General features: G+C 44.9%; 1 protein-coding gene across 2 annotated transcripts in view; it reads right to left on the reverse strand.

The window, feature by feature from the left end:
• The window catches only part of LOC122934889 (putative methyltransferase DDB_G0268948), an 82,798-nt gene that overhangs the window by 14,858 nt on the left and 43,170 nt on the right, over positions 1 to 24,770 (reverse strand). For both annotated transcript variants that reach the window (XM_044290543.1, XM_044290544.1), the window contains exons 3-4: positions 15,229 to 15,389; positions 9,475 to 9,577 (exon numbers count right to left, since the gene is read on the reverse strand). In XM_044290543.1, coding sequence (XP_044146478.1) covers positions 9,475 to 9,577; positions 15,229 to 15,389 — 264 coding nt within the window. The remainder of the gene's footprint in view (positions 1 to 9,474; positions 9,578 to 15,228; positions 15,390 to 24,770) is intronic.

Below are 24,770 nucleotides of genomic sequence, written 5' to 3' on the forward strand. Positions count from 1 at the left end.
TATGGAAGTAAAACCGCAGGATGTAAACCAGTTCCTAGTAATAAGGGGGTGGATTATATGAGAGCTAATTAGCTACGTGGGTTATAATAGGAGTTTTTCGCCTGGGAATGGCATATGGAATATGTAGGACAGACAATATAGATTAATAATGGAAATCAGAAGAAAAGGCATGTAATATAGTCCAAATGCAGGATCGCAATGTCTGAACTAAATCTGAGATGAAAAGTAAAGTATTGTCCGGTCCAGGTTCTATCAGCACTGGAGTGCCTACCTAGGTCTGGTCCGTGGATTATAGGTCACATGACCCCTATATAGGAGACGTATCTGATGTGCCTCATTCTTACCATATCTTTTACCACTGAGGAAGAAACCTGTGCGGTTTGCAGGAAAGATAAAAGGCACTCAATGTATGTATTAACCAGTATTAAACTCATCGAAGGATCCAGTAAGCAGTTAAAAAAAAATATATACTCTGCTAATTTTGTCTTGCTTTGTGACTGCTCGATCTACTATATAAGTTGGGTGTACAGTCGTGGCCAAAAGTTTTGAAAATGACATAAATATTAGTTTTCACAAAGTTTGCTGCTAAACTGCTTTTAGATCTTTGTTTCAGTTGTTTCTGTGATGTAGTGAAATATAATTACACGCACTTCATACGTTTCAAAGGCTTTTATCCACAATTACATGACATTTATGCAAAGAGTCAGTATTTGCAGTGTTGGCCCTTCTTTTCCAGGACCTCTGCAATCCGACTGGGCGTGCTCTCAATCAACTTCTGGGCCAATTCCTGACTGATAGCAACCCATTCTTTCATAATCACTTCTTGGAGTTTGTCAGAATTAGTGGGTCTTTGTTTGTCCACCCGCGCAGATGCGCTCACACCTGCCTGCTGCCATTCCTGAGCAAGCTCTGCACTGGTGGCACTCCGATCCTGCAGCTGACTCCTCTTTAGGAGACGATCCTGGCGCTTGCTGGACTTTCTTGGACGTCCTGAAGACTTCTTAACAAGAATTGAACCTCTTTCCTTGAAGTTCTTGATGATCCTATAAATTGTTGATTGAGGTGCAATCTTAGTAGCCACAATATCATTGCCTGTGAAGCAATTTTTATGCAACACAATGATGGCTGCACGCGTTTCTTTGCAGGTCACCATGGTTAACAATGGAAGAACAATGATTTCAAGCATCACCCTCCTTTTAACAGGTCAAGTCTGCCATTTTAACCCAATCAGCCTGACATAATGTTGACGAGCACAAGGCTGGAGATCATTCTCACCTGAGTTAACAAGACGATTACTGAAATGATCTCAGCAGGTCCTTTTTTTGGGGGATTAAGTTAATTTTCATGGCAAAGAAGGACTATGCAATTCATCTGATCATTCTTCATAGCATTCTGGAGTATATGCAAATTGCTATTATAAAAACTTAAGCAGCAACTTTTCCAATTTCCAATATTTATGTAATTCTCAAAACTTTTGGCCACGACTGTACAGTAGTTGGTAAAATTACCTGAGGAACAGTGCACACCCCGTATCGAGTAACAAGCGGTCAACGGCATACTCTGCTCAATCACTGGGCAATACTACGGTTGGAATATACGAAATAGAGACAATATAATCATTTAATGATCATAGTTATTGCGCTTGAAAAAGTGGCCACGGAAAGATTGTAAAGCAGGTAAGAACGCGATAACAAGGACTTTGCATCACTTTTTTCTCCACTGCCGCTTGCTGCATTTTTTTCAGAAATAGTGCGAGAGCTCTGCACTATAATATCAAAGAGGGACTGCGATTATATATTGTTTTAAGTATATTTTATTGTGCTATAGGGTATACATATTATATGGTACGTGATATATATATTGTAATAGGTAATAATAAATGTAAATTATGTTTTTGAAAAATACGGCCAATTTTTCCGAAATGGTTTCACAATTTTTAAATGCAGCTTTTCGCATTTTGCCCATCTTTGCTTCTGAGGGACTCTGCCTCTCTAAGGCTACTTTCACACTCGCATTTGGTGCGGATCAGTCCTGGATCTGCACAGACGGATCCATTCAGATAATACAAACGTCTGCATCCGCTCAGAACGGATCCGTTTGTATTATCTTTCACATGTGCCAGATTGTGTCATAGAAAACGGATCCGTCCCCATTGACTTACATTGTGTGTCAGAACGGATCCGTTTGGCTCAGTTTCGTCAGACTGACACCAAAACGCTGCAAGCAGCGTTTTGATGTCCGCCTCCAAAGTGGAATTGAGACTGAACGGAGGCATTTTGAGCGGATCCTTTTCCATTCAGAATGCATTAGGGCAAAACTGATCAGTTTTGGACCGCTTGTAAGAGCCCTGAACGGATCTCACAAACGGAAAGCCAAAACGCCAGTGTGAAAGTAGCCTTATGCGCGGTTTATACCCAGTCATGTGACTTAGTAGTTAATTGCTCCTCCAGCTGTTTCTTATTAGTACTACTTATCTTTCCAATCTTTTCTTGCCCCGTTCCAACTTTCCTTGAGATACATACATTGCTTCCACCAAGTTTTAAATGAGTTAAATGTTGTCTTCAAATGGTAAAATGTCTCGCTTTCAGCATTTGATATGTGTACCATCTATTCTGAATAAAATAGGGGTCTATGAAATTTTCTAATTATCGCATTCTGTTTACATTTTACACAGCACCCTACTGTATTTATATTTTTTTAATCAGGGTGAAAAAAAGAAAGGTTCTTGATGTAGTCAGTTACAAAAGTATCAACAACTGACATGCAGATTGTACAACACTGTACATCATAAAATCATAAATTAAACACTTCCTGGATGCAAATGTATACTACGATCAGAATTTAGGAGTTGTTCACACGGGAAAAAGAATTGCAGGTGGGGGGAGGGGGGAAATGTAATAAAAATAAATAAATACAAGAAGCATTGCTTACCCATTTATTCCCCCACCATTCCAGTTCCTCAGCTCTGTCCCTCCCCACCAGTTACTTGGTTGCAGCAGTGACATGCCCATATACCCAAATGACCACTGCACCCCCTGGCCTAGAGTAGAATATACAGATAAGTAATGCTTCTTTCATTGTCACATAACATCTGACCCAAAGAATGTTTGGCCAATGGCTTGTAGAGAACTGGGCTAATGGCTTGGATACCAGCACTTTCATCTTAACAACTCATTTTGGCTGAGGATGCAGAGTCCTGAGGGAAAAGGGTCTTTACTGGTGACTGTCACAAACCAGCGGGTGTGAACCCACTGTGCCACTGACTGGTTATATTCTGGAGGGGCGTGTCTAAGCAACTACCTGGTTTTCACTACAGCTTCAGATGGTGAGGATAGACTTGAGCCATTAGGGTAGTTGCCAGTCGCTACTGCAGAGAAATCCCTGAGTCAGTGGCAGCTGGTCTAGGAGGTACCCAAGTAGGTACCAGAAGTACGAACGTAGTCGGGCAGGGTCATCACCAGGAGCAACAGTGCAGGACCAAAGGATGAGGCAGGGGCGTAGTCCGACAGGCAAAAGGTCAGGGCAGGCGGCACAAATACAGGTCAGGCAATCCAGATCATAAACAGGAGAGTCAAGGCAAGCAGGCAGGGATCAGATGGTTAGCAGAATCCAGGAACAAAGTACAAGTCAGGAACACACGTGAGTATCAAGAACTTTAGCAAACACAAGGACCATGACACTGAGGCATCAGGGAAGGGGGCTGAGCCATTTATATATGTGCATGAGGGCTGGGATTGGTCAGCAAGGTCACATGACCAAACCCATAAAACCAAGGAAGTGATGCGCGCCTGCCCTTAACCACTTCAGCCCCCCTAGCTGAAACACCCTTAATGACCAGGCCACTTTACACTTCTGCACTACACTACTTTCACCGTTTATCGCTCGGTCATGCAACTTACCACCCAAATGAATTTTACCTCCTTTTCTTCTCACTAATAGAGCTTTCATTTGGTGGTATTTCATTGCTGCTGACATTTTTACTTTTTTTGTTATTAAATTGAAATTTAACGAAATTTTTGCAAACAAATGAAATTTTTCACTTTCAGTTGTAACATTTTTCTAAAAAAAACGACATCTATATATAAATTTTTCTCTAAATTTATTGTTCTACATGTCTTTGATAAAAAAAAATGGTTTGGGTAAAAGTTATAGCGTTTACAAACTATGGTACAAAAATTTGAATTTCCGCTTTTTGAAGCAGCTCTGACTTTCTGAGCACCTGTCATGTTTCCTGAGGTTCTACAATGCCCAGACAGTAGAAAAACCCCACAAATAACCCCATTTCGGAGAGTAGACACCCTAAGGTATTCGCTGATGGGCATAGTGAGTTCATAGAACTTTTTATTTTTTGTCACAAGTTAACGGAAAATGATGAATTTCTTTATTTTTTTTTTCCTTACAAAGTCTCATATTCCACTAACTTGTGACAAAAAATAAAAACTTCCATGAACTCACTATGCCCATCATGAAATACCTTGGGGTGTCTTCTTTCCAAAATGGGGTGACTTGTGGGGTAGTTATACTGCCCTGGCATTTTAGGGGCCAAAATGCATGCAAAGTAGTTTGAAGTCAAAATCTGAAAAAAATGGCTGGTGAAATCCGAAAGGTGCTCTTTGGAATGTGGGCCCCTTTGCCCATCTAGGCTGCAAAAAAGTATCACACATGCGGTATCGCCGTACTCAGGAGAAGTTGGGGAATGTGTTTTGGGGTGTCATTTTACATATACCCATGCTGGGTGAGATAAATATCTTGGCAAAAGACAACTTTTTCAATTTTTTTATACAAAGTTGGCATTTGACCAAGATATTTATCTCACCCAGCATGGGTATATGTAAAATATCACCCCAAAACACATTGCCCAACTTCTCCTGAGTACGGTGATACCACATGTGTGACACTTTTTTGCAGCCTAGATGCGCAAAGGGGCCCAAATTCCTTTTAGGAGGGCATTTTTAGACATTTGGATCCCAGACTTCTTCTCACGCTTTAGGCCCCCTAAAAAGCCAGGGCCGTATAAATACCCCACATGTGACCCCATTTTGGAAAGAAGACACCCCAAGGTATTCAATGAGGGGCATGGCGAGTTCATAGAATTTTTATTTTTTTTGGCACAAGTTAGCGGAAATTGATTTTTTTAGTTTTTTCTCACAAAGTCTCCCTTTCCGCTAACTTGGGACAAATTTTTTTATCTTTCATGGACTCAATATGCCCCTCACCGAATGCCTTGGGGTGTCTTCTTTCTGAAATGGGGTCACATGTGGGGTATTTATACTGCCCTGGCAGTAAAGCGTGAGAAGAAGTCTGGAATATAAATGTCTAAAAAAATTTATGCATTTGGATTCCGTAAGGGGTATGGTGAGTTCATGTGAGATTTAATTTTTTGACACAAGTTAGTGGAATATGAGACTTTCTAAGAAAAAACAAAAAACAAAAATAAAAAATCCATTTCCGCTAACTTGTGCCAAAAAAATGTCTGAATGGAGCCTTACAGGGGGGTGATCAATGACAGGGGGGTGATCAGGGAGTCTATATGGGGTGATCACCCCCCTGTAAGGCTCCATTCAGACGTCCGTATGTGTTTTGCGGATCCGATCCATGGATGCGTGGATCCGTAAAACACATACGGACGTCTGAATGGAGCCTTACAGGGGGGGTGATCAATGACAGGGGGGTGATCAGGGAGTCTATATGGGTGATCACCCCCCTGTCATTGATCACCCCCCTGTAAGGCTCCATTCAGACGTCCGTATGTGTTTTGCGGATCCGATCCATGGATGCGTGGATCCGTAAAACACATACGGACATCTGAAAGGAGCCTTACAGGGGGGTGATCAATGACAGGGGGGTCTATATGGGGTGATCAGGGGTTCATAAGGGGTTAATAAGTGACAGGGGGGGTGTAGTGTAATGGTGTTTGGTGCTACTTTACAGAGCTACCTGTGTCCTCTGGTGGTCGATCCAAGCAAAAGGGACCACCAGAGGACCAGGTAGCAGGTATATTAGACGCTGTTATCAAAACAGCGTCTAATATACCTGTTAGGGGTTTAAAAAAAAATAAAAAAATCGCATCTACAGCCTGCCAGCGAACGATCGCCGCTGGCAGGCTGTAGATCCACTCGCTTACTGGCCGATCCTGTGAACGCGCGCGCCTGTGTGCGCGCGTTCACAGGAAATCTCGCCTCTCGCGAGATGACGCACGGATGCGTCAAGGAGGAATGAATCGACCGCCTCCAGGACGCATCCGTGCGTTAGGCGGTCTTAAGGTGGTTAAAGGGGTATCCCATCACAATGATCACCGTTAAATCTGTTAATGATTTGACAGTGATCATTTTTGTAAATACATTTAATTACCCAATTCCCACCCTTTTTGAGAAAATAAGTCCCCTCTTACCCGATTGTGGTCTCTCGTCTCCCCTGGTTACGGCCACCTCTCCTGTCGAATCCCGCCGGGCTGCTCTTGCACAGAAGACTGAAGATTTTCTCCCGGCCGGCGCAATGTCCTGAACGCACACGCCGCCGCGCATGTGCCATGATGACTTCATTCCTGGCCAGTATAGTACAGAGCCGCGAACGTGCACGCTGGCTCTGTACTACACAGGAATAAGTCAACATGGCGCATGCGCGGCGGCGTGCACGTTCAGGACATTGCGCGGCCCGGCTGGGAGAAAAAAGTCAGTCTTCTGCGCAAGAGCGGCCCGGCCGGGATAAGACGTCACTCAAGCCCAGTTGAATCCAGGAAGTGGACGTCGCGCACAACAAAAGGCATGTATGAAAAGTGAAGATGGGAATACCCCTTTAAAAGGAAGTGCTGCAAAAAGCCAGCAGCAAGCATGCTGTGGTCAGGAGTGAAATGAAACAGTGGAGCGGTTACTCAAAACCATAATATCTACACAAACAGAACCCAGAGATGCAGCGGTGAAGGGGAAGCTCTGGCCACAGATCACAGCTGAGCACTGCGCCCGGGACCGCGGGGATAAGCAGGGGGAACAGCTGCGCACAGCAGTCGCTGTTACAGTTCCCCCACCCTTACCCGCCCCCTCTTCTTGAGTCCAAGTCCGGAGCAAGAATGTTCTCCTCCGGCTCCCAAGACCTCTCCTCAGGACCAAAGCCCTTCCAGTCCACCAGATAGTAGGTCTTATTGCCACGCTTCTAGACATCCAGGATGTCTTTGACCTCAAATGTCTCGTCAGAATCTTCAGATACCAGAGTTGGAGTAGAAGGAGTCGTGGAGAAGCGATTAAGGACTACTGGAAGGCATTGGGAATACGCAGCCGTAACTTATATGTCACTTTGTTGATCCTCCTTAATACTTTAAAGGGTCCAAGGAACCTAGGAGCAAACTTTAAACTGGGAACCCTTAAGCGGATGTTTTTGGAGGAGAGCCATACCTCATCTCCATATGAGAACTGAGGGTTTTTTTTTTCTTCTCTTGTCTGCATTAGTTTTAATGCGGGTCACCGCTTTGTTGATGCAGACCTTGGCATCACGCCAAATCTTCAAAAATCTCTAAGAGGAATCTGTAGCCGGTACCCCAGAAGATGTAGGAAAAGGGAGAGGAGTACAAGGGTGTTGACTAGAGAGGAGCAAATTTTTCAAAATCACACACATGACTTATTTGGGCAGTCGCGGGGCCAAAACTGACCAAATAAATTAAATTTTATTAAATGCTTATACAAGTATTTCTCCCCGACAGAGTGGAGAGGGTGTCAGCAGTAAGTTTGTGTTGACGTCACTGATTAATTTGCCCTTCCTCTGATCCGTCAGAACCATAACCCACAAAAAACAGATCCTGTCTGTGGAGCATATTTGCATGTCTTCTGTGTTTTGTATACCGACTCCTGCTTTTGGCTACCAAATCATAAGCCAATTCTGATGGGACCATACAGGCCTTACAGCTTCAACACAGAAAGAATCCGTTGTGAGTCTTATTTTTCCTTCCTTCTGACAGATCCAATTAAATACAATAAATTTACTGCAATTTTACAAACACAGAACTGGCATCTACTGCCCTTTGCACTCTGCAACATACTATTATGGCACAGAACACAGAGAGTTAATGTTCTCTGTCTTAACAGCATGTCAGAGTTATAGCACAGGCTCAGGAACGGGTCCATGGCATCGCTTGTGGGTGCCAGCTGTACTATAAACTGGCTCTCACTGCTGGGATCAGAGATAACTCTGATCCCAACAGTTTTACTCCTCAGATGCCGCCTTAAATAGTGACCATTTTATCTGAGCATTTAGCCAGAAAGCACCGTCTGTCCTTAGACTGGCACAATGTTGCGGGTTGCCGAGTAATTGTCATGGCTGCCGGCAGACTTCTGAAGGTTTCTAGGCCTGTTGTGGTCTGGCCTCTGTTACATCCTGCCTGTGCTGTGCTGCTTGGTTCCAAAGAATATTTCAAAAAATTTTATCTGCATTTGTAGCTACTGAAGAGCTGGACATGAGCCCTGGGATATGTATAGTCTCCACAGCTGTAATTTTTTTTTCACAAATCTGACGAATACCTACCCATACTATTACTGGACTTCCAACTCACATACTATTGGTGTTAGGAAATGCATAAATAGCTCCCTATCATCAAACTGGATGCCATTTTTATACCATCTAAGGTCTGGTTCAAGCACATATTGGGCATTCGATACGCAACACTTGTGGAACCAACCCAAAAAGCTGAATTTTATCTAATAGCGGGAGCTTTAAGGCCTTACATCCAATATGTTCATAGGCTAGGCCATGCATAGTAATGTTGAATGGAAATGGTCATTCCTCTAGCTCCATGTTGGGTCTTCTCTAAGCCCCTTCTTAGTCTCCAAGGAAAAAGTAACTAAGCCATACCTCGTGTGTATTTTGCTATGAGATCCCAGGCTAAGATGTAACTACAGCACACAGGAAAGTGGTTGATCACCTCCTCATAGGGATGATAGCTGAGGAACTCCATCTCGTGCAGGGAGCCCTTACTTCCCATAATAACGCGTGCTCGGCAGAGCAACCAATCATCACTGAGAAGGACTAGCCCCGTCTCTCCTCAGTGCAGCGTTTCTTTGATTTCAGCTCTGACAGACACTGAGGATGCATTCACAAGTTACTTTAGTATCGCCTTTTTTGCTATGATTTAGCCCAATCAGCAGCAAAAAATACTAGATTATCTTATGAAGGCATTGCACATGTCTAGCTTTTGTCAAAGGACAGAAATCCAACAGATGGTGAGTATTTTGTTAAGAAAACCACTGCGCCCTCACCCCAAGGAACTCCCAAATCCTACCCAGTAATGCCCACTTATGGGTGAGTATTTCATAAGCACCACCCACTTTAAAACCAGAACAGTCCAAATTTGCCAGGCTTGTCCTTCTGTGACAGACTTACCGCCGTACAGTACAATGCAGAAAAATATACAAGCTATAATTTCCTTATATACAAGCTATAGAGAAATCAACGACTCACTTATCTTCACCACATAAAATTTTCATTTACCTCTTTCATAAACTTTGCAATGTCAAACCAATGGACAGCGGCACATGCAGTAATTAGATCGACAGAGGCATCATCTACTGGTACCTCCTCAGCTGGCAAGGCCCTGTAGAGATGACAAGTCCATTTAAACAACAGAACAGTGGTAGTAGTAGTAGTAGTAGTAGTAGTAGTAGTAGTAGTAGTGGTAGTAGTAGTAGTAGAAGTGATGGTGATGAGATATTACAATATTCTGGATGTCTGGGATAACAGTAGACTTTGACTGTCAGTGCTTTTATGCTGCCTGGGTGAGCAGAGCCAGAAGAAAATTGTAGTAAAAAATGTTAAAGTTGGAAGCCATCTCCACGCTTCCCCTCTCCAATCAGATTACATGGGAACCAATATGTTTACAAGAAACCTGTCAGCTACTTTGGCTGCATATAACTAAAGCCAAGCATCATTCAAATTATACCTTTGTGCAGGTAATCCATGTAGCTAAATGCCTGAAAATAAAGTTTTTACTTTATGCTAATGAGCCTCAAAGTGCCCAGTGGGGTTCGCTCAACTTTTCCATGAGCCCAAGACCGCCTCCTGTAAGAGCCCAAACCCACTTCTTCACTTGTGCCCAGTACCTTCCAGTCCACTCTTTACTCTATGACATTTTGATCATCTTTAAACTCTACCCCCCTGGTCACCTTGTCCCTGCGCTTCTGCACTCCCTTCCCTCTGCTGGGCATCTCTCTCAGTGAAGCTACATCGCATGTGCTGAGCACTGTGAAGTCTATGCAGACCAGAGGCACTCGGGACATGTGCTGTAGCTTCATTGAGTCAAATGCCCAGTGCAGGAAAAGGAGTGCGTAGGTGCAGTGGCCGGGTTTGGGGTGACCCCAAAACTACGCTGGGTCCCCTGGACACCATCGAGCTGTTATCAAGTGTTGCTGCTCTCTGGAAGGGATGGTAAGGCGTGGTGCACCCATATGGGAAATACGTCCATAGAGTCAGGGTCTGCAGTAACCCAGTGTGCATTATTACTGGGGGAATTCAGGTATAAACAATACAGGCGAGGCATTGGGCTGGCTTCTCCAGTTTCCTCCCTGGCAGAAGAAGGGTTTGATGCTGAGGCAAGGTCTGAGCTAGCTATCCCTTTATCAGAAGGCTGGTACCCTGGTCAAAGGCTGGAGGCCTACGATCTGTAGCTTAGTAGTACGGGTGGTTCCTTGGTCACAGGGCAGGTCTTGCCATCTCAGCGTCTTCATCTGGTCACTCAGTAGTCTGGCAGAGTCTTCTCCCTCCATGCACTGTTCCCTAACTACAGCACACTAGGGGGCTCTGACTCTCCTTATATACCATTTTTAACTAGACTGGAAACGTCTAGTGGGAGGAATGGAGTGGAGTAACTCAGCAGAAACAGATGCAAAGTTACAACTCCCGTCTCTCTTAGACTTACATTAGAGCTTTGTGAATACTCAATGACACAGCAGTTTTTCCAGACATAACAGAGCTAAACCAGACAGTCACAAGGCCAGTCCGTCTGGTTTTGGTGGTAAACAAAGTCTGGCTTTTTCCACCCAAAACATGCTCTTCTTTAGGCTCCTTTCACACCTGCGTTCAGGTGTCCGCTCGTGAGCTCCGTTTGAAGGGGCTCACGAGCGGCCCTGAACGCAGCCGTCTGGCCCTAATGCACTCAGTGGAGGCGGATCCACTGAGAATGCATCCGCCTGCCAGTGCTCAGCCTCCGCTCCGCTCAGTGAGCGGACACCTGAACGCTGCAAGCAGCGTTCGGGTGTCCGCCTGGCCGTGCGGAGGAGAGCGGATCTGTTCCGACTTACAATGTAAGTCAATGGGGACGGATCCGCTTGAAGATGACACCATATGGCTCAATCTGCAAGCGGATCCGTCCCCCATTGACTTTCAATGTAAAGTCGGAACGGATCCGCTCAGGCTACTTTCACACTTAGAAAAATTTTCTAAGTTCTAATGCAGACGGATCCGTTCTGAACGGAGCCACCGTCTGAATTAATATGAGCGGATCCGTTCAGAACGGATCCGATCAAACGCTAGTGTGAAAGTAGCCTTGAACCTTATGGCATCTATGGAAAATTACCAACTTCTCATTATTAGCTAAAAAGTCCCACAAGTCTCTCAATGTTTATTAACCGTTTCCACGGTGCTGTGCAAATAAACAGGAAATATATCACAACATACAGTACAGACCAAAAGTTTGGACACACCTTCTCATTCAAAGAGTTTTCTTTATTTTCATGACTATAAATATTGTAGATTCACACTGAAGGCATCAAAACTATGAATTAACACATGTGGAATTATATACATAACAAAAAAGTGTGAAACAACTAAAAATATGTCATATTCTAGGTTCTTCAAAGTAGCCACCTTTTGCTTTGATTACTGCTTTGCACACGCTTGGCATTCTCTTGATGAGCTTCAAGAGGTAGTCACCTGAAATGGTTTTCACTTCACAGGTGTGCCCTGTCAGGTTTAATAAGTGGGATTTCTTGCCTTATAAATGGGGTTGGGACCATCAGTTGCGTTGTGGAGAAGTTAGGTGGATACACAGCTGATAGTCCTACTGAATAGACTGTTAGAATTTGTATTATGGCAAGAAAAAAAGCAGCTAAGTAAAGAAAAACGAGTGGCCATCATTACTTTAAGAAATGAAGGTCAGTCAGTCCGAAAAATTGGGAAAACTTTGAAAGTGTCCCCAAGTGCAGTCACAAAAACCATCAAGCGCTACAAAGAAACTGGCTCACATGCGGACCGCCCCAGGAAAGGAAGACCAAGAGTCACCTCTGCTGCGGAGGATAAGTTCATCCGAGTCACCAGCCTCAGAAATTGCAGGTTAACAGCAGCTCAGATTAGAGACCAGGTCAATGCCACACAGAGTTCTAGCAGCAGACACATCTCTAGAACAAATGTTAAGAGGAGACTGTGTGAATCAGGCCTTCATGGTAGAATATCTGCAAGGAAACCACTGCTAAGGACAGGCAACAAGCAGAAGAGACTTGTTTGGGCTAAAGAACACAAGGAATGGACATTAGACCAGTGGAAATCTGTGCTTTGGTCTGATGAGTCCAAATTTGAAATCTTTGGTTCCAAGCACCGTGTCTTTGTGCGACGCAGAAAAGGTGAACGGATGGACTCTACATGCCTGGTTCCCACCGTGAAGCATGGAGGAGGAGGTGTGATGGTGTGGGGGGGTGCTTTGCTGGTGACACTGTTGGGGATTTATTCAAAATTGAAGGCATACTGAACCAGCATGGCTACCGCAGCATCTTGCAGCGGCATGCTATTCCATCCGGTTTGCGTTTAGTTGGACCATCATTTATTTTTCAACAGGACAATGACCCCAAACACACCTCCAGGCTGTGTAAGGGCTATTTGACCATGAAGGGGAGTGATGGGGTGCTGCGCCAGATGACCTGGCCTCCACAGTCACTGGACCTGAACCCAATCGAGATGGTTTGGGGTGAGCTGGACCGCAGAGTGAAGGCCAAAGGGCCAACAAGTGCTAAGCATCTCTGGGAACTCCTTCAAGACTGTTGGAAGACCATTTCAGGTGACTACCTCTTGAAGCTCATCAAGAGAATGCCAAAAGTGTGCAAAGCAGTAATCAAAGCAAAAGGTGGCTACTTTGAAGAACCTAGAATATGACATATTTTCAGTTGTTTCACACTTTTTTGTTATGTATATAATTCCACATGTGTTAATTCATAGTTTTGATGCCTTCAGTGTGAATCTACAATTTTCGTAGTCATGAAAATAAAGAAAACTCTTTGAATGAGAAGGTGTGTCCAAACTTTTGGTCTGTACTGTACATATAAAATGCAGTTACACAGTATTAGACAGTAGACGTTAGTGCAAGTTAACCCTTTCAAGTGAAATAAAAGTACGAGTTTTATAACTTTGCATAGGGAAAACGGGGGCTAATATCCACAAATGTCCAGACTTCAAAGTATCCCTGCTCCAGGCCACTGACTGCTCTGTTCTTGTGCAAGATTTCACAGAGGGACAGGATGACCAAGTGGGCAGAGTTTAAAGAAGACAATGTCATCACAGAGGAGAGGGGGTGGACTGGAAGGTGCAACAGGAGGTACTAGCCACAAGTGAAGAGGTGGGCTTGGGCTCCTGGAACAGTTTAGCATTTAGCTAAATGGATTACCCACACAAAGGTATCGTTGGAATGATGGTACACACTTCTATATTACATTGGCTTATGTTATAGACTGCCAAAGTAGCTGACAGATTCCCTTTAATTTCATAGTTTTATTTAAAGGATAACTGTCATTTTTATTTTTTATTTGCTAGTTTATTAGCGCTAGGCATGTATACCTGAGTTAGTCCGTCAATGATTGCCAAAAGAGCTGTAATTACCTTATAATAACCGCTTTCATTAATGTCCTCTGTCTCTTTCCAGGGCTCATCTGTCTCCGGCTAGGAAGATGGAGGGGCGGTCCTCCACACTGCATGCCTGCATTAGGCTTCAGAGTGAGGAGGCGTGTCTCTCAGTAATCCAATCTGATTGGCCGGCAGGGAGCTGCTGGCTACAGCAAGTGTGTATGTGACCTGAGGGAATGCATTTTTTGGCCTCAGGGAACTGGCAAAGGAGCCATCTTGAGAAGATCCTCATAATGTAGGATTCAAAACAGCCGTAACTAAGGGGAAAACTCAAGGAAAACAGTGGTATGTGAAGAAACTAAAGATCGCTTTATGCATAATGCTGCTGCAGCAGTAACATATGCCAAAATTGATTTTTTTTGTAATGTAAATATGACAGTTATCCTTTAAATGCAACCTAGACCATGGTAATATTCCTTGAAATGTAAAGTATTTAGGCCTCATGCACACGGCCGTTGTGTGCCCGTATTGCGGTTCTGCAATATACAGGCACCGGCCCGTGTGCACTCAGTATCACGGATGTGGACCCATTCACTTGAAAGGGTCTTCAATCACGGAGATGCAGAACGGAAGCACAGATCGGAACCCCACGGATGAACTACGGAGTGCTTCATTGGTAAACACCGTGCCTGTGCCTCCGTACCGCAAAAAAAATAAAAAAAAATAGACCTTGTTCTATTTTTTTGTGGTACGGACGAATCACAGACCCATTCAAGTTGAATGGGTCTCAATCTGTCCCGGCCGCAGCACAGACGTTGCCCGTGCATTGGGGACTGCAAATTGTGGTCCCCAATGCACGGAACGTACACACAACGGCCATGTACATGAGGCCTTAGGTGGTGGCTCCCTATAAGTTCCAACTTTTTAGCATGCCTTGGGACAGAACAATGGAAATAGCCAAGCCAAATAGCCATCCGCTGACAGCCATTTCAGGGTGCTTGCCCCTCATCAGTGCGGAGTAGGATTCTGGCTGGCTAAGATGCTTTAAATGCATCTTAGGATGGTACTGGCTCTCCTTAAGAGGATCACCTGTGTATAGAGACTTAGTGGATTGTCTCCATAGATCAAGTACCCTGACTAACCTGCATCCAAGGCATCTCACTCTGAAAACAGAATCATACACTGCACTGATGAGGGGCATAAACCACAAAACAGCTGTCTACAGATGGATATTTAACTTGGTGATTTCTCTTGCCGTGCCCAAGACTTGTTAAAAAGTCAGACTTTGACTCATAGGGAGCCTTCTCTTCCCTTTCCATGGGCGATACCTCTTTGCATATTGTTTTCCCATGGAGAATTGCCAGTACATCTCCATGCACAGCTGGTCTTTTTAAGGAGAGCCAATGCCTCGAAAATACCCACCTGAATGTTCCATTTGGAAGTTTATGTGTTTTGTTAGCCTCCTCGATTTGGGCTTCGCTAATATCAGTTCCCAAAACCTTTTTAAAGAGTGAAGCCAGCATTATGGTGCTCTGTCCTGTTCCACAGCCAACATCCACCGCAAGTTCATAAGGTTTGCTCAACTGGGAATGCAGAAGACATACATCTTAGAATATTGAAAAAAAAAACTGGTCAGATGACACTATTCTACAAAAATTTGACATAATTAAGAAATTTTACATAAAATGCTGTGGTGCTGAACACAAAAATTACATGGAAAACATGAGATTGGTTCTTGCTTGGAAGTTACAGAGGACAGAAGAAAAAAAATACTGAAAATATGAGAGGTGGTTAGGCACACCTCTGGCACTTCGTGCACCAGAAAGTCAGATCGAGCTGTAAATTAGGCCAGTTTGTGGAGTGTTATAGTAAATCTGGAAGGCCACGGTAGGCTGCGCCCCTCTTTTACAAAAAAAAGTGTTGAGAAGCTCAAAAATTTGCAAATTATCTTTTTAATGCCACAATAGTAGGTAAATAGATTGATAAATGCCCCTCAGTGTTCTTTCCTTTTTTCCTCTGTAAATTCCATACAAGAACCAATCTCACATTTTCAACGTCAGGTCTGGTACAAAATCTGCGTTGAACAGGGTCATTGCTTGCATTACTTTTTAAGAATTCGGCCTTACACCAATTTTATGATAGACTGAAATAAAGGGATTTTCTTAAAGAAGCAGTTCTAGAGGAGGTTGTGGATGCCATTTTTTTATGCCAATATTTATTAAACCATCATAAAGTAACCAAAAAATATAGGCCTGGAAGTTTCACCCTGATGGTTGTTTAAATATTCAAATGTTGTTAAGAGAGGACGTCCATCAGAAAAATAAACTTAGAATTCAGTATTGGTATGGGTTTATGAGAGAATTACTGGACCTCAGCAGAAGCTAGTGAAAGATCCTCTTAGAAAAATAATGAGTCACTTTCTTTAACCACAAGGCAGACCACTCATTCACTATACACATTCGGGAAGTCGGCATAAACAGTGGGAAAAATAAGTCATTTTACACAGTTTTCCCACCTACAAAGAAGGGAAAGGTCTGTAATTTATATTGTAGGTATACTTCAACTGTGAGAGACAGTCTGTTAAGGGGGCAGGTTAAGGAGACTGGGTACTGTGGAGGTCACTAATAAGGTGGCGGCCGCTTTGGAGGTCACTGTTAAAGGGGAGGGCGCTGTGGATGTTACTTTTAAGGGGGCAGGCAGCTGTGGAGGTCACTGTTAAGGGAGGAGGGGACTGTGGGGGCCATTATTAAAAGGGGCAGAGGGGTACTGTGAGGTCACTGTTAAGGGAGGGGGGTACTGTGGCAGTCACTGTTAAAGGGGCAGTCGCTGTGGAGGTCTGTTAAGGGGGCCGGGAATGGTGGAGGTCACAGTTAAGGGGACTGTAACCTATGGTCAGTGTTAAGGGGCGGGTGCTGCAGAGGTCACTGTTAATGGAGCGTGCCCCTGTGGAGGTCACTGTCAAGAAGGTGGTATGCTGTGGAACTCCCTGTTAATGGGGCAGGCTGCAGTGAAGGTCAAAGTTAAGGGGGTGGGCTGCTGTGGACGTCCCATTTTAAGGAGACACTGCACTGTGGGGGGGGGGGGGGGGGTCAGTGTTAAGGAGTGGGGGGCTGTGGAGGTCACTGTTATAGTGGATATTGTCGATATCTTTTAACGACACAAACATTAAATAGATGAAATATACCCGTGCGAAGCCGGGTCCTTCAGCTAGTAGATTTAATAAATCTCAACTGGAATACCAACCTCTCCAGGATCTTTCTAATTTGTAATACCCCTCTAAAGTCAATGGAGCCTCCATTCTGGTATACCAATTAGCTTCTTACTAGGGATCCCATTAGCTTCTTACTATGGATGAGCAAACCCGGACCACTCTCCACAGGTTCTGCTCGTTTGCTGGTTAGAGGCTCTATTTTAGTCTGTCTCTGACTTCTCACTGTGCGGTTGATATTTCCTTCTGGAGTTCCTGCTGGTTGTTTGTGGATCCCTTGTTCCTCACTCTTCCCAAGCTAAGTTCTGCTTTTGCTCTGTGTTGTTTGTGTCAGTCTAGGTCTCAGGGAGATGCTGGCCCCTTCACTGTGGAAAGGTGCCGGCAGTCTCATTCCCCGTTCCCTAATCTAGGGTTTGCTACAGTATTAGCAGGGTCCAAGTTCGTGTGTGTGTGTGTGTGTGTGTGTGTGTGTGTTTGTCCACCATCAGGGCTTGCACATACTGTCAGGAGTCAGGGAGAGACTTAGGGATTGCTAGGAGGTAACCATCTCTCCCTCACTAGCTTTCAGGCGTAGACTGTTATCCTATGCTGTTTGTCTGGTGTACCTGGTATCTACATTACCCCGTGACAATATCAACCGCCCCTACCGTCATTATTTTCCTTGCTGTGTGAAGATATGGATACGGTTGATGCACTGGTGGTTCGCATGCAGGGATTATCTTTGGAGGTAGATGACCTCCATGATTCTGTTGCTCAGTTTCAGAATTCTCTGGCGTCTGGTTCGGTCAGTGGCAACCAGGTCAGCCTTGAACCTAAAGGTCGCCCTCCCAGATAGATTTTCTGTAGGGAGTGATAATTTTGTTCGGTTCAGAGAATCTTGCAAACTGTATTTTTGTCTGCGTCAGTTCTCTTCGGGGGACGAAAAATCAAAGAGTGGGGATTATTATGTCTCTGCTAAAAGGTGATGCTCAGTCATGGGCCTTTTCTCTACCGATCGGTTCTCAGTCCCTCTGATCAGAGGATGAATTTTTCAGAGCCCTGGGCCTGATTTATGATGATCCAGATCGTGTTTCTTTAGCTGAATCTAAGCTGCATAGCTTGAGCCAGGGAGTACGTTGTGCAGAGTCATATTGCTCTGAATTTAGGAGATGGGCGACTGATTCGGAGTGGCATGACCCAGCATTCCGCAGTCAATTCAGTCAAGGGTTGTCTGAGAAACTAAACGACGCACTGGCATTCCACGAAAACCCTGATTCGTTGGAGGCGGCTACGTCCCGGGCCGTTCGGATTGATAAACACCTGAGAGAGAGTTGCAAGGTTCCCCTCACTCGGGATGCATTACCATATGGAGAAACTTCCTCTTCCGTCCCTCGGGGTTCAGAGACATCAGAGTTCGTGTCAGGTGATGAGCCTATGCAATTGGGACAGATCTCTTCTTACCCTGATAATAGGAAACTCAAGGTCCAGAGAGGACTTTGTTTCTTTTGTGGTAAAAAAAGGACATTTTGTTAATGTATGTCCTTATATTAAACCTCAGGGTGAAAAAGAGAAAAAAGGGGTTGTAACTAAGGGGTTTAGTCCGCTTACTCTTGGCAGTGTGGGTGGAGAACCAGAGAAGGTATTTTTGTCTTTGGCCTGTAGTACCCGATTTTTCCTGCCTGCCATGGTGGCACTAGACTCTGAAAATATTGATTTGGAGGTATTTATTGATAGTGTGGCAGGGGTTAATCTTGTGGACTATCAGTTCGTTCAGAATCATGGTTTTAAAACAAGCGCATTAAAACAAGGTGATATCTGTGTTTGCTATTGATTCCGTCCACTATCACAAACGTGTCTGACTCATATGGTGCACAATATTCATTTGAGGGTGGGCGATTCCCATGTTGAGTCCATTTCTTGTTTTGTTTGCCTGCTCCTCTAGTGCTGGGTTTACCATAGTTGACCAGACATAATCCTACCATTGACTGGCAAACAAGAAAGATCAGTAATTGTAGTGATTTCTGTATTGACAACTGTCTTGGTGCATCACTTTCTGTGGTATCCACTAAGGCGTTACCCCCCCCCCCCCCCATTCTTTCCGATTTTGCAGACGTATTCTCTGAGGGTGGAGATCAGGTGTTACCCCCTCACCGAGTGTATGATTGTCTGGTCAACCTTATTCCCGGAGCCAAATTGCCAAAGTCTTGCTTGTATAATTTTTCTCAACCCGAAAGAGTAGCTATGTGAGAGTACCATATTTTCTGGCGTATAAGACGACTTTCTAACACTAGAAATTATTTTCATAAGTCGGGGGTCGTCTTGTACGGCAGGTATAAGGTATAAGGTATAAACTCAGATCCGATGGTATATTCTAACCCCCAGGCATTCCCATGGTGACGGGGACGCTTGCCTGGGGGTTAGAATATACCATCGGATCTGAGTTTTCACGGGGGAAACTTGCCTGTCACTCCCCCCCATGCTGCCGCGCCCCAAATTCTGGATCCCAGCACCGCCCCTCTCAATTTATTCACTGTAGGGCTGCTACAGCTTCACAGCGCAGCGAGGTATCAGCCACTCACAGCAGTATAATATCTAAAGACTATTCCTTAGCCGGCAGTAACTTGAACTTTAAATTAGAGCTGTGATCTTTATTACTTTACAATGAGGCTCCGGTAACAGGCAGAGCAGGCGGCAGCGTAACGTCACTCACTCATGTGACGCGCCTGCTCCGCCCACTTTATGAATGGAGCAGGAGCGTCACGTGAGTAAGTGACGTTACGCCGCCGCCTGCTCTGCCTGTTTCTGGAGCTTCATTGTAAGGTAATAAAGATCATAGCACTGATTTAAAGTTCAAGTTACTGCCGGTTAAGGAATAGTCTTTAGATATTATACTGCTGTGAGCGGGGGGCCGGTGTATTGGGAGACAACTGTGGATGACATATATAGCATAAGATGCTATATAGTGTCAGACAGATCCCCCTCCTCATAACAGTGCCATCCACAGATCCCCCTCCCCATAACAGTGCCATCCACTGATCCCCCATGGCAATGGACCCACCATCTTTTCCCAGCCCCTAGTAGTTCCTATGTGGACAACTGGGAATGTGAAAAGTAAAAAAAGAGAGGTTACCATGGCAGCCAGGACGCTACTGAAGCCCTGGCTGCCATGGTCAGTTCCCTGGACTGGAGAAGATAGTCTTGGAGACAGGGAGGGCTGGGAAGGCAGGGTTAGACTTATACGGAGAGTATAGCCCAAACCCTATATTTTAAATAGAAAAGTTGGGGGTTGTCTTATGCACCCAGTCGTCTTATACGCCGGAAAATACAGTATATTACCAAGAGTTTGGCAAAAGGACATATTAGACCATCTAAGTCACCTGTGGCTGCAGGCTTCTTTTTCGTTTAAAAAATAAATAAATAAAAAGATGGGACCCTTTGTTTAGACTTCCGTGAGCTCAATCTCATCACTATCCGTGATCCGTACCCCCTTCCCTTGATTCCGGACTTGTTTGATTAGAGATTGTCGGAGCCAAGGTGTTCTCCAAGTTGGATTTAAGGGGGGCTTATAATCTGATAAGAATCAGGGAAGGGGACGAATGGAAGACGGCCTTCAATACCCCTGAGGGTCACTTCGAGAACTTGGTAGTGCCTTTTGGGTTAACGAATGCTCCGGTGGTCTTTCAGCACTTTATCAATGACATTTTTCATCACTTGGTGGGGAGGTTTGTTGTTATATACCTCGATGTAGGGGTGGGCGATATAGACGATATGCGATATAAATTTGTGCCACGATATGTATTTTGAGCATATCGCCGGATCGCGATATGATCGCGCTCTCTGCGCGCACCATCTTCTCCTGAACCGGCACAGAGGAGAAGGAGAGAGTCCCTCCTTCCCCACTGTGCGCGGCTGCCGCTGACCACCAATGAGAACAGAGGAGGGGAGGGACTGACAGGGAATCATTGAGTTTTCACGATCTCCGTGAGCGCGTGAAAACTCAAATCCGATGGTATATTCTAACCCCCAGGCGTTCCCATGGTGACAGGGACGCTTGCCTGGGGGTTAGAATATACAGGGCCACGCCGCTGACCGTAGAACATTTGAAAACTAATCAGTAACTTTATTAATTGGTGATCTCTTTACTGTATACCTTACTAGGTCTTAGCTCCGGTAACAGCAGGCAGTGCGGGGGGCGGCGCTCACTCACTGACGTCACGCGCCTGCTCCTCCCACTAGGCGGCGCAGGCGCGTGACGTCAGTGAGTGAGCGCCGCCCCCCGCACTGCCTGCTGTTACCGGAGCTAAGACCTAGTAAGGTATACAGTAAAGAGATCACTAATTAATAAAGTTAAAGTTACTGATTAGTTTTTAAATGTATTCCTGTGAGCGTCGGGGGGGAATCTGTGGATGGCACCGTTTAGGCGAGAGGGGGATCTGTGGATGGCACCGTTTAGGCGAGGGGGGGGGGGGGGTGGTATCTGTGGATGGCACCGTTTAAGGAAAGGGGGGATCTGTGGATGGCACCGTTTAGGGGAGGGGGGGGGATCTGTGGATGGCACCGTTTAGGGGAGGGGGGGGGGGGGGATCTGTGGATGGCACCGTTTAGGGGAGGGGGGGGGAATCTGTGGATGGCACCGTTTAGGCGAGGGGGGGGGTGGTATCTGTGGATGGCACCATGGCACCGTTTAAGGAAAGGGGGGGATCTGTGGATGGCACCGTTTAGGGGAGGGGGGGGATCTGTGGATGGCACCGTTTAGGGGAGGGGGGGAATCTGTGGATGGCACCGTTTAGGGGAGGGGGATCAGCTCCCTGCTGTTGTGTGCACAAAGCACAGGGCAGCAGGGAGAGTGTAAAGTCCTATTCACCCTAATAGATCTCTATTAGGGTGAATATGACAAGGGTTCTACGTTCTAGCCCTTAAGGAGGTTAATAGTTATTAAATAAAAAGTAAAAAAAATAAAATAAATATAGAAAACAATATATCGCGATATATATCGCACATGCTTAAAATTATATTGCAATATAGATTTTAGGCCATATCGCCCACCCCTACCTCGATGACATACTAATTTACTCGCCCGATATGGTGACTCATCAGGATCATTTAAGACAAGTATTACTGATCCTCCGGGAGAATAAGTTGTATGCCAAGTTTGAAAAATGTGTGTTTGCGGTCCAGGAGCTGCAGTTCCTGGGTTACCTGCTTTCGGCCTCAGCTTTTCGTATGGATTCAGAAAAGGTCCCTGCGGTATTGGACTGGGATCGACCCGAGAATCATAAAGCGCTGATGCGGTTTTGGGGGTTTACCAATTACTACAGAAAATGTATCCTGAATTATTCTACTGTTGTTAAGCCTTTGACCAATATGACCAAGAAAGGTGTTGATTTCTCAGTCTGGTCTGAGTCTGGTCTGATGAGGCATTGCATGCCTTTTCTACTATAAAGAAGTGTTTTGCTGCTTCTTCCATTATGGTGCAACCCGATATGTCACTACCTTTCATTGTGGAGGTGGATGCGTCAGAAGTGGGAGTCGGAGCAGTTTTGTCACAGGGTCCTTCTCCTGGCAAAGGGCGCCCTTGTGCCTTCTTTTCTAAAAAACTCTTCTGCTGAAAGAAAATCTGATGTTGGTAATAGAGAGTTGCTGGCCATCAAATTGGCTTTTGAAGAATGGCATCATTGGTTAGAAGGAGTGATCCATCCCATTACTGATCATAAGAATCTGGCTTACTTGCAATCGGCGAAGCGTCTGAATCCGAGGCAGGCCAGATGGTCATGGATTTTTTAATAGGTTTAATTTTGTGGTCACTTATCGCCCTGGGGTCAAAAACGTCAAAGGCGGATGCTTTGTTGCGTAGCTTCCCTGAAGGGGGAGATTCGGAGGACCCTGCTCCGATTTTGGCTGATGGGGTGGTGGTATCTGCCCAGTATCCTGAACTTGAGGCGGATTTGTTGGATGCTCTAGGTGAGGCACCCGATTCCTGTCCCCCAGGGAGGTTATTTGTTCCTTCTGGGCTTCGGCGCAAAGTGTTCAAGGAACATCATGATACCGTACTTGCTGGACACCCTGGGGAATAGATCCACGGTGGATCTAATTTCCCGGAGAGTCTGGTGGTCAGGTTTATGTAAAAGTGTGGAGGGTTATGCGACAGCTTGTGAGACCTGTGCACGTGCCAAGGTGCCGCATACTCGGCCTTCAGGATCTCTTCTTCCTTTGTCCATCCCATCCCTGGACGCATTTGTGCATGCACTTCATCACTGATCTGCCTAGTTCTTCTGGGAAAACAGTGATTTTGGTGGTGGTGGATCGCTTCAGTAAAATAAACAAAATGAGCCCTAGGTTGGAGCCCTCGGGATGAAAATTCACTTATTATACAAAAGGTCATCCAGACCAAAAAATCCCTTTAGGGGTCCCAACAAAAAAGTTTAATGTATATAAAACTAATTCTTTAATTGTACCTTTAAAATTAAACCTACAGACGACAGATCATGAACAATTAAAACCATCAGGGACTGGCAATATGTCACTTGTAGTCTTGGAATTGCTGGGAGGACTGAGTGGGTGCTTTATTTATCTGTGCGTTTATGGATATTATTACCACATTGTGTTATATGGAACAGACTCCCGTCCATCTGTCACCATCCACAGTAGCCACTGGGGACGGTTAGGACTTATCACAAATTGGCGATCAGACTTATTATAAGTCTGCGCAAGACTACTTGGCAGTTTTCTGCTCAATTCACTAGGTGCACACACAATGTGGCTGTCTGTATTACCACATACAAATTGCTCACTTGCGGCATTTATACACTGTGGCCATTTGTATCGCCTCATTCAAATAACTCACTGCCAGCGTTCATACAATGTGGCTATATATCACCACCTGCAGATTATTCGCTGCCAGTGTTCATATAATGTGGCCATTTGTCTCACCACGTACAAATTCACTGCCAGTGTTCATACAATGTGGCTATTTGTATTACCACATGCGGATTGTTCACTGCCAGTGTTCATACAATGTAGCTATTTGTAACACCACGAGCAGATTCACTGCCAGCGTTCACACAATGTGATTAAATCTATCACCGTATGCAGATTGATCCGCAGATGGTGATATATAGACACATTGTATGAACGCTGGCAGGGAACAATTGATATGTGGCAATACAGACAGCCACATTGTGTGTGCACCTAGTGAACTGAGCAGAAAACTGCCAAGTAGTGTTGCGCAGACTTATAATAAACAGTGTGGCTGCCTGATCGCCAATTTGTGATAAGTCCTAACCGTCCCCAGTGGCTACTGTGGATGGTGACAGATGGACGGGAGTCTGTTCCATATAACACAATGTGCTAATAATATCCATAAACACACAGATAAATAAAGCACCCACTCAGTCCTCTAGTGACATATTGCCAGTCCCTGATAGTTTTAATTGTTCATGATCTGTCGTCTGTAGGTTTAATTCTAAAGGTACAATTAAAGAATTAGTTTTATATACAATAAACTTTTTTGTTGGGACCCCTAAAGGGCTTTAGTAAGATGGCGCATTTTGCCTAATGCCAAAACTCTCGCACAAGTGTTTGTTGATAACATTGTTAAATTACACGGCATTCCCTCTGATGTGGTGTCGGATAGGGGGACGCAATTTGTTTCCAGGTTCTGGAGGGCATTCTGTTCTCATCTGGGAGTTCAGTTGTCCTTCTCTTCAGCTTTCTATCCCCAGTGGAAAGGACAAACGGAACGCACTAACCAGAATCTGGAGACTTATTTGAGGTGTTT

This window comes from Bufo gargarizans, chromosome 4 (assembly GCF_014858855.1).
Source record: "Bufo gargarizans isolate SCDJY-AF-19 chromosome 4, ASM1485885v1, whole genome shotgun sequence".
NCBI lineage: Eukaryota > Metazoa > Chordata > Amphibia > Anura > Bufonidae > Bufo > Bufo gargarizans.